Source organism: Cystoisospora suis, assembly GCF_002600585.1.
Source record: "Cystoisospora suis strain Wien I chromosome Unknown contig_3644, whole genome shotgun sequence".
Classification (NCBI taxonomy): Eukaryota; Apicomplexa; class Conoidasida; order Eucoccidiorida; family Sarcocystidae; genus Cystoisospora; species Cystoisospora suis.
Genome location: NW_027156439.1, coordinates 668 through 11,184, shown reverse-complemented (window position 1 = coordinate 11,184; position 10,517 = coordinate 668). Strand labels below are relative to the sequence as shown.

Below are 10,517 nucleotides of genomic sequence, written 5' to 3'. Positions count from 1 at the left end.
AGTGAGAAAGGAAGAAAGAAAGATTTCGCAGGAAAAAAGACTCGAGAGAAGAGTGAGGAGACAGAAACAACACGACACTGTGTATGGATACCCTGACTGGAAAGAACAAGGAGGAAAGAAGACCTTCTGTCTACCGTGGGGTGCGGTCTCAGGGCGAAGGGAGACATGCACGGATATCCACACCCTCCCTCTCCAATTGTTTCATGCATCTACACATACATAACAACATATATACAAGCATACAGAGATATATACATGAGAGTACGACACCAACATACATGCATATATATGTATACGTGCACGGCAAACATGTACACATCACAAATGCGTATATACCTCTATGTACATATATGTATGTACATGTATACATATATCGAGGCAGAGATACGAGAGCTACACCGAAGCCGCGTCAAACGCTCTTTTGGTAGGGAAGGTCTTTTGTGAAACACGCCCTCGAGGCAAAACTCATGCAGCAATTCAGTTACTCTATCTGTACATACGCTTGCAATACACAGCTATATATATATATATATATATGTATAATATATGCATGGAATAGAGTAGGTAAGAGAATGTACATCACGAACACACAACAAGGAACAGACGGGGTGTCTAGTTTGAGAGATTTTTCAGAGAGACGGACAGACAAGAAAAGTCACTCCACCTGTAAGACACACAACCCACTCCTATACGGCCCAGGCCTTCGACCTATATGTGTACAGATCGAATCGTATACATCGATACATCTGTATAGAGAGTGAGAGATGTCTGTCTATATAGGTAGATGTTTAGATGAATTGAGTTTGGTAGGTATGTATACAGACGCCTATATCTGCGCGTAGATTGTGAAAGACGTGGAAAAAAGTCTGAAGCCTCTTAAAAAGATTATGTGGTCTGCCCATATCATCTTTGCTTCTCTTCCTTCAGAGACGAACAAGAAAACCGACGGTCGGACGTGACAAGCAGACACCAGACATTACCAACATGGAAGAGAAAGAAAGAAAGTGTGAGAAAGAGTGAGACAGGAAGAAAGAAAGAGTTGAGTCTACATCAAGACCATGCGTCTCTTTTTTACGTCACACGAGGGAAGGACGGTACACCTTGTCTATACACCAGAGTTTAGTACCTGTAAGAATATAGATATCTCTCTACACACGCATCCACAAAGAGAGGCTTTTTCACAACAAGAAGGAAGAGACGGAGAGAGACCATCGAATTCACGTCCGCAAAGAAAGAGGAATCTTGAGAACGGCAACTTCCAAGAGATGAATGACGGCGACCCCTCATAGAGAATACAAGACAGAAAGAGTGAGAAAAGAGAAAAGAAGCAGGGAGACAAGAAAAGAAAGAAGTTTTTAAATGGGCATTGTCATCTTCTTCTTACCCGTGAATTGAGAGCTTGATCTATATCTCTCACGCGTCTGTAACAAGGCACATTGCGTGTGATAAGGTACTGCTTATCTGAAGGGAGCCAACTGCAAGGAGGAGGTCGCCGGTCTGAAGAAGACGTTCCCTGCCTAATCAATCGCGATTTGTCAGCAGGAGGGACACACGGCAGATTGACACCGCAAAGAGACTTTGGAATTGAAGATGAAAGACAGAGAAGATCACGATGAGAAAAGGCACCTCAAGGGGCCATGCAAAGGTTGATCAGCGTTTCAATGCGAATGGATAGACACACGTATACATCTATGTATGAATACGTACGTACGCGAAGGATACGCGTACACAGCACAGAGAAAGAGAGGCTGTTTAAGTGGAGAGCCGTGTGCGTATATATTTATATATATATATATGTTTCGACGTTCTCAAGATGGACTATCTATTCCAGAGACCTTCTTCATTCATCGAAAAAACACGTGATAGAAGACTCCGAAAGTGTCCGTAGTCGTAGGCGAGAGACTCAGGTCAGGCGCTCTAGCCCCCGCTATACATGCCAAACATCCATATAGAGATGGAAGATTAACAAGAGACAGAGAGACAGGCACGTGCCTATCCTACTGGTTGCCCTATCCTACCAGACACAGCTGGGGTGGTGTAGGTACACCTCATCGTGATAGCCCAGTGTGTGCTACACTTTCTACCTCCTATTAGGCAGTACTCTAACACGAAACGGCACGTCACAACAACTCTTGGACACCCCCCCACACGAGTGAGTAACCAGCGAAGGGAGATAAGAGACGTTATCGGTTGAGGCATGCAAGAAGAGAAAGACCCACGCAGTCACACAGTGTGAGGTCTTCTTTGTCCTGTATAGACACTTCTCAAAGAAAGATGATGCAAAGAAACTGAACGGCATATCCGGGGAAGAAGGGGAAAGGGGCCAAGATGTAAGGAGATGTATAGCGGTGTGAAGATAGCGTGTCAGTGTTTCTTCAAGATCGAGAGAACTGTGAGGAGGAGGTTTCCTTCCTTCTTCTCTTGAGAGTGCTTACCATTGCCATGTTGGAAACTTATGATTAAGAAGATCACCAGCATCCACAAACTCTTGGGGCGTTAAGGTTCCTTTCTCAATGAAAGAAGAATCGACCGGAGCAGAAGTGAAGCTGGCTACAAAGGATCGCCCCATATCAGCCAAACGGTGAGTCACATTGCTACCACTGAGACTACTTAGACTTGAGAGACCAGAGGAAACGCCTCTGCGGAAACTTCTGGTAGCACTGGATGCTGTAGACTGCTTGGTGTTGGTCTTGCTGTCACCTCCGGTTGAGTCCTGAGGTGTACATACACCTCCTCCTCCTCCTGCGGCGCCACTACTGACGCTACTACACGTACTGTTACTCATACTGCTGTTGTCACCAGGTTGTTTACTAGCCATTCTGTCTATGAAGATACGAAAAATGATGAGGAGTTGCCAAAGATTCCTTTAAGAAAGAACTACCCCCTTGTCGTCGCCTGGGTGGCGAGGGGGGTTCGGTGTCGCGGCAGTGTCCTCAAAACAAGGAGGAGCTTGTTAGAGCAACGGGGAAGATTGGCAAATAATCACACGCATCCCACATCAAAAACAACATGCCCGAAAGTCTAACTTAACAATTCAGTCGAGAAGATACCAGGTTCATCGTAGAAGACTCAAAATCCACGACTCGACACGTAGCTTATGATGCGCCCCTCTGGCCAGCTGCTGCCGGGAGAAGGACCTTTCCCTCGTACTTCTTTGTTAATGTCCGACCATACAAAGCCCAGATGTAACAAAACTCGTGAAAACCAAGCAAGAAAGTAGAGAAGAGAGCGACCTCAAGGAAGAACCTATCTGTCGCGTGGAACTTCACGTCGGAAGCCGTCGCGTGAAACAGCTCGGGCGCTGTTGTGTCGCAGTGCTAGGCCGACGACAACAGGAAGCGACAAGAAATCATTCAGTCCGTTAGTCTTCACTCCCAGGTCAGATGTTGAAATCCACGAAGAACAGAGATACAAAAGAAAAGTAACAGATCAAGTAACACGACCCAGACAACCCGACAGCGAGCCGGGGAGAAAGGTCATCTTGTCCGGACAACCAGCTTCTTCACGATCGAACCTCGTCAAAAGGTTCTTCTGCGAAAACCAACCAGTATAGGCCACAACAATAACAAGTGAAAAGTTTTTGTATGTTTCTTCGGGGTTTCTCACAGTAAGACTAACGACGTTCAACAAGAAAGCCTAAGTTCAAATACGAATGCAAAGCTACGTTCGTAGCAATGTGACAAAGCAATGAACGATATCATACACACACCGCACCGGCAGGGGGGTAAGGAGTAAAGAGGCATGTGAGTGCGGACTTCATAGCAACAACAATCCGGTAACTCGGGAAAGCATTACTGAAGAGTTCCATTGATAAGAACTCCTCAGGATAGTAATAGATCCCGGCGATTGTGGTTAAGCTTCTCTTTTCAAGTTGCCGCGAGCCGGCAGCTCAGGCGATGTGAATTTTGATGTTTGCCTGAACAGCCAGAAAAGGCGAAGAAGCTTCACGGGCTCGTAAGCCAGAGAGATCACTGGTGGTGAAATGATAAGGGAGATGCTTTCTAGTGGAAAGGAACTGCTAGTTTCCCTCCTTGGTCTCTTGACGAGTAGGAGTCCGCCTACATCGCGACTGAACTCGCTGTGAACGTCGATCTAAGAGGCATCCGTAGGACCTTTGTTTGCAGAGGAAGTGAGTGAGTTGCTTGACGCCTTCAGTCGATGGAGAGGCACCAAGCGCAATGAACGTGGACTCACTGCGACCGTTTTGTGACTCGATGGCGCTTGCTTTTCACCTGTAGTAGTCCGTCAGTCCTTGATGTAGATACATACCATTCACTGTGGCGTGAGGAACTCGGACACCCGTAAGCGTGGGTTGTTAGCGGCGAGCGACTGATCAGCATTGCTAGTCCTAGTTGAGGAGCTAGTGATATCTAGGGCAAAAACCAAGTCTCGCCACACGCGTGATCTCAACGCGTGAGTTCCAGCATGGCTCCCGAGTGAGGTGCTTGGCGTCGGGTGGTATAGGTCCCTTCGTCACCAGAGGAACGGCTGCACATGGCCTCGAATCCGGAGCCCAGCCTTTCCCGGCCCTGGGTTCTGAAGACGATATTTCAGAGCATTTCGCTTCTGTGGTCGTGCCACCGACCACGCAGCAGAGAACGGAAGGCCCCGTCGTAGGATTGACAGAAGAGCGCGGACCTGTGAGGGCTGCCTGGGCCGTGCAGGCTACGCAACAGGTTAAGGACCTCCTTCTGAGAGAATTCGTACAGGTCGCAGGCGAAGACACCTTCTGGGACAAGCACCCAGGAGAAGGCTGGCTACTGGGAATCCGGGACGGGAGACTGCGGGCGGGAGTATGTGGAGTATGAAGAGCTATGACTTCCTCACGGCAAGCACCAGCTTCGGGGACGCCAGATTTGCTTCCACAAGGACCTAGGGCTTCGTCACCTTAGCAATGGCTCGCGTGATCCGGGTGCCGGTCCAAGGAGGCGGGCTACGAGCCCACCTCCCCGGGTCGATCGACCGCAGCAGCCGGTGCTACGAATCATACACCAGGGGAGCTACTTGGCACTTGGCCCAGATAGCGTTACCTCCTCAAGTAGGACTACCACTACTACTCAGACACTCGTCGTTATGTACGCTGGCCACGGTTGTTTGAGTTATGTCGGCAATGTTTTTTTTCGATGACACGAACGCTGGTACCCAAGGCGTCTTACAACGCATTTCCGCGACGCGTGTCTGAGGCGGGTCTATAAGGCGTTTTGACAATGCATCTTCCAGTTCACTCCTCCCCGAGGCTGTAGACTGACGATGGCCGTTGGCGAGACCGGCAAGCCGTCAGTTGCCGTTGTCGATATACAAACCCTCGCGGTTCAAAGCTTAACACCGCTCGTGTCATCCGGGGAATCGTGATTGTCTCCAAGCAATCTCGTCGCCGCCTTCCTGCCGTCACACTGGGGTTGCCTACGGTCCCGCTGTTTCCCGTGTGAGCCCTTCCGGGTGCCGTATATGAAGCCGCTTTCCAAAATCTCTTCCGTCACTTCTCTTTTCTCACCTTTCGCTTTCCAACGGGCGACGCCTTGAAGGCGATTGCCACCCGCAATTGTGATGGTTGTGCCCGCGACCCCACTCGGTGCTGAGACGTTTGTATATCAACTCTTTGGACACTGCTGGCGCCGCCGATAATAGTCTACATCCTTCAGGCCTTACAGTTCAGGACAAATAGAGCTGATTGTGATGTTTCGTTGCCGTTAGTAGCGTGAGTCGTTTATAAAGAGGAAGGACAGCAAAGGAACTCTCAGAAAAGCGCAGGAGTCTCTTCTTCTTTCCAGAGGAAATAGCACCGAATAACGCGAGAGCACAGACAATACCGCCTGCAGAAATGCAGCAAGAGAATGCGTTTGACTACCCAGTGTAATTCATCTTTTCCAAAACGCCTCAGAGATCGTCTTACACTGCGGTCCAGCCCCCAAGGCAGCGAGCGCTTCGGTTTGCATTGCCCTGGGAGCTGGACCGCAGTGTACGAAGATTGATCCTAGACGAAACAGAAGGCACTTTCGCCTCTCCTAGCTGGAATCTTCATTCTAGCCTTTCCTCTTGTACCATCTTTGAGGGTCCCGACGGCTTGCTATCTACACTGCAAATGGCGTTCTAACCCAGATTTCGCACTGCTGGCAGGGATGGGAGCGGCGACAAAACATTTGCTGGTGGAGCTGGTGTTCTTACTGTGCTGTAAGATGTATAATCACGTTACTCACCACTCCTCTTTCTTGCATCAGTATTATTAGTCGTCGGACTATCGATACCGACTTGGAACTTGGACTGCATGTATGGTAATAAGATCAAGCATAATGGTGTGTGCGCGCTCGTGTTCTACTGCACCGAAGACGGACAACTGGATTGCTGACAGGCTACGAGTTTCCTTCTAGTTACGCGAGAGAAATGGATGGCTCCGAAGGCCACTACCTGAGAAGTTTGTAAGTAGGGTAGGTAGTATTCTCAGGTGCCGAGGGAGTTACGTACATACGTCGCATACGCATGCTGTTTTATGTAATTGATACACAGAGGCGACTCGAGCCGTTCTTCTCTCCTGTATATCTCTACCTTGGTCGTGCCTCAAGACATTCGTTGTCTGTGTCAACATCAATGGCTTCCCTCCCCGGCCGCGGTCATACCCCGTGCATTCTCTCAACTTGTGTAATTACTTTATATTCTCAACATCTACGATATTCTTTACCTCCTAGAGAAGACTTTCCAACTGTCTAATGAAGCCGTCAGCACCTGCAGAATAACTCGTCACTCGCTTCCCTCCTTCCGAGCAGCCACACCCTGCTGCTCCCGTCGCTCTGCCTTCTTAGTCGCTCCCCCCTACCAGTCGCTCGCTGGGCTTTCTTAGCGACACCATCCCCTTTTGAGTCTTTTCACCTCACGTCTGTCCAGACATAAGACAGCATGTCTAGCCGTACTGGAAACTAGACCCCTGTCACTACCATCTCGGCCACATACAGCTCATGCTCCGCAGATATTTTCGAACTTCGTCACGGCTAGCGTTCCAACAGCTCGCACCGATCATCGATATGGTGCCAACACGGTAGCCACTCTCTTCCACCCCCCTTTAATCATCCCGTAGCATGTTTGTTTTCCTTTCTAGCTTGTCAATGCATGTGCTGCTGCTGCTGATACTATCTCTTCTTATTGTTGTTTCACGATCCAGACACTTTCTTGGTAGGCTATTCAGGCTCTGGGTGATATATAGAGACAATAGGAGCAGTCTTTCCGGCCGTTATTAAGTGCGAAGAGCTCTAGATGACAACAACCCCTATCATCCTTCCCCAGTTGTACGGTGTGTGTTTTGTGTCTTGTGATGAGGGTTTCGTCCTCCTAGAGGAGTCTCCCTCCATTCTTGGCGTAAAAACGAGTGTAAGTAAGCACACAAAGCGTTGTATAGCTCATGGATGCTTTCTCTCTTTGTCAAGTACCCACTCTTAAGGCCGAATCCTTTCAAATTCTCTCCTTTAGGGGCCTTCTTCAACTTCATAACCCATTCCGACCTCTAAAGAACTTCTCTTGCCCTCTCTTTTCTTTCCCGTAGAAGCATCGAAGTGACGACAACTCTTTCAACAGAAAACAAACGACGGTCTTACCGCATCTCTTCTTATGCTTCCTCTTTCTTTCTTGCTTCGCAGACGCCCTAGCATGCACACCTACACTGTTCTTTTTTCTAGCTGAAGTTCCATCGGTTGTTCTCTTGAAGAAGTCTTCTTTTCCCCCCCCCCAATCAAAAAGTTCCCGCCTTTCCTCTGTTTCACTCGGCTGTTGTCTCTGATTCTCATTCCATGGAGCCTCTTCCCTCCTCGCTCCCCTTCATTTCTTAAACCGACAGGTGTCTCCGGAGGGGCTATCTTCTCCCTCGCGGTCTCCCTGACTGACCTTCCTGTCTGAATTTCGCTCTTCGCCTCACACGCGAAGGAGTCCCAGTGTGTTTCTACTGTCTCCCTACTTTAACGTCATCGTTTTCCTCTTTCTTACACCTCTCTTTCTACTGACAACGATCAAGCAACCTGACAATCCCCCTATACACCGCGAGGAAGCTTGTTCGCCATCTTCACATGCTGCCTTGAGTTTCTTGAGCTTTTCCTCTTCGGAAGAGAGAACATCTAATCTTTTCATCTTCTTTCCTTTTCCCTTCTTCATGATCTCGGCTCTTTGACCTGGTTGAATCCAATTACTCTTCCCAAATGTACAACTCCCCCCCTTCCGCAGGAGGAGGAGGAGGCCGCCCTCATCCTCCTCCTCCTGCGGTGTCTATACACCCGCCACAGCATCACTTAGGCAATAGCAACTACGTGGGAGATGTCAACGGCTCGAGGAGTCTTTGTAATCAGAATTCTTTTCCGGAGTATCACCAGGGACCTCCTCCTGGCTTTCCAGCTCAAGCTTCATTCGGTTTTCTTAAGAAATTCGCAGATCGAGCCTTCGACTTGCAAAGACAGAAGGGGGGAGAATGTCCAACAGCTCAGGAACTTCTTCAGTTGGTTGAACCCCCTGAGCCCATACTCCTCTGCTTAGCTGCTCTACACGCCAAGAATAAAACTATGTAAGGACAATCGCTTCTTTCTTATCTCTCTTCTTTCTCCCTTCTCTTCTTTATGCCTCTCTCTGTCTATATGAATACCATAGGTACAAGTATACTCAGTCGCTTTCTAGGCGTCCGCGTATATACATATGTGTAGAGATACATGTATATATCTATCTATGTCTACCTATCTACATCTATCTATCTATCAATATCCATCTACATCTCTACGTATATATGTTACGAGGTAGTGTCTGTGAAGAGGAAGAGCGCTGTGAAGAAAGCAGGAGGTGCATCTTGTCACTGCCTGTTGAGGATCAAAGATTTTTCCCAGACCCTCGACTGAAGAAGAGATGCAAAATGAAGAGAAAGAAGAGACAGAGAGACAAGATTCAGTAATGAAGAGAGACAAGGACGTCTGTGTACTCATCGCGATGCCTAGTCTCTGCGTGTATGTAGGATGGCCTTCTATCTCCACTCATCTACGTCCATAGACAATAGGAGGGGGCGAAGTTATTTCATGCCTTTAGAGGGGCAATGGCTTACACGTTTCTTTGTTCTCTTTCTCTCTCTGTCTCTCTCTTCTTGTCTCCCTAGCTTCCTTCTCTCTCTCTATCCTCACTCTCCTTCTTCCCTTTCTCTCTTCTCACTCTCTTTCTTTTGTCTGTCGTTTGTAGCATAACAGTTTCAGATGGAGTTAGCTGGTGTCGTATAGCTTCGACCCAGTTGCCTCCCTTATCTCTCATCTTTCCTCCTACTCCTTCAGGGGCTTCCCCCCCCCCTGATGCTCTTCCTCCTGCGACTGAAGAAAATCTCAATGCCGCAGCTCAGGGTCTCTGTGGCTGTCTCATACGTCTCGGCCAGCTAAGTATCACACGCACCCCCAGGTATGCCCTTCTATTTCTCTCTCTTCTCCCCCTTTCCTCTTCTCTTCTCTTCTCTTCTCTTTCTCTCTCTTGTCTACTCCTCTTCAATTCCTCTCTCTTTCTGTCCTCTTCTTCTCCTTCCTCTCTTCATCTCTTTGTCTTTTCTCTCTTTCCCTTTTCCGACGTCTTCTCTCGGTCGACTTCTCTGCCTGTAAATTTCCAAGATTCTTTCCCAATGAATATCGCCTCTCCTTTTTCTTCTCGTCTTATCGGAGATGAAGAAGAAACAGACTTTTATCTTTGTATCGTCTTCCTAGGAGGAAAGCGGAGACAGTCTTTCTCTTTTTCTTCTCCTTCTTTCCCTCTGTCTCTCCTATTTGTCTCTCTCTCTGTCGCTCTTCTCTTCTTCATACACTTCCTTCTTCTTGCTCAGTTGCAAGCATCTTTCTCTCTCTCTCTCTTTGATTGTAAACACCCTCTAGAGACAGCAAGAATGGATCGAGTACCTCTCTTTCTTTCTTTGGATTTCCTTCTTCTTCTTTTCTTTAAAACGTCAGTAGCATTTCTCTCTCTTTTCCGGCTGCCCTTCTCTCACCTTGAAGTCGTTTCCTATCTTCAATCCATCTTTCTATCTATCTTCAATCTACATATGTTTCGATCTCTTTTTACATATGTATATCCATACGTACATACTACAGGTTCCTACGTAAAGGATTTGACATGACTTCTCACTCTTCTTTAGACCTCTTCTTCCTCTCCTTTCATCCTATTTCTTTCTATCTTTCTTCTTTTTCTTCTTGTCCTCCCTTCTCATTCAGTCTCCGTGAAGAATATGTGAAGGCAGTTTAGTTTTCTTTCCTCTGACTGTCTGCCTCCTCTTCTTCTTCTTCTTCTTTGTGTCCCTGTTCCTGTTGAATCTCTAGAGGAAAGCACATCATTCTTGCAAGAGCTTTTCACGTTCTCTCTCGTAACTATCGAGGAACCGCCGAGGATTTCCAGTCTCAGCAACGACCTGAGGTAGGTCTAGATGTACATTGAGCTTTGTGTAGATCTCTCTATGATGTCTCCTCCTGCATCAATCTCTTTCTCTCATTGTTTCTTTCTTATCTCTTCTTTCTCTCTGTCTCTCTCTCCCT

At 47.8% G+C, this 10,517-nt stretch overlaps 2 protein-coding genes across 2 annotated transcripts in view; one reads left to right on the top strand and one right to left on the bottom strand.

The window, feature by feature from the left end:
- The window catches only part of CSUI_007054 (autophagocytosis associated), a 10,715-nt gene extending 7,074 nt beyond the window's left edge, over nucleotides 1-3,641 (bottom strand). Inside the window, exons 1-2 of the mRNA XM_068067204.1 lie at nucleotides 2,436-3,641; nucleotides 1,385-1,517 (exon numbers count right to left, since the gene is read on the bottom strand). Of these exons, the coding sequence (XP_067920820.1) occupies nucleotides 1,385-1,517; nucleotides 2,436-2,818 (516 nt within the window). The 5' untranslated portion in view covers nucleotides 2,819-3,641. The remainder of the gene's footprint in view (nucleotides 1-1,384; nucleotides 1,518-2,435) is intronic.
- A 3,483-nt stretch (nucleotides 3,642-7,124) lies between these two features.
- CSUI_007053 (replication factor-a protein 1 subfamily protein) lies at nucleotides 7,125-10,377 on the top strand (the record flags this gene model as incomplete). Its single annotated transcript, XM_068067203.1, has 3 exons — nucleotides 7,125-8,536; nucleotides 9,193-9,402; nucleotides 10,305-10,377. Coding segments are annotated over exons 1-3 (642 nt in total), but the record flags the coding sequence as incomplete, so codon positions are not given.
- Nucleotides 10,378-10,517: the final 140 nt, after the last annotated feature.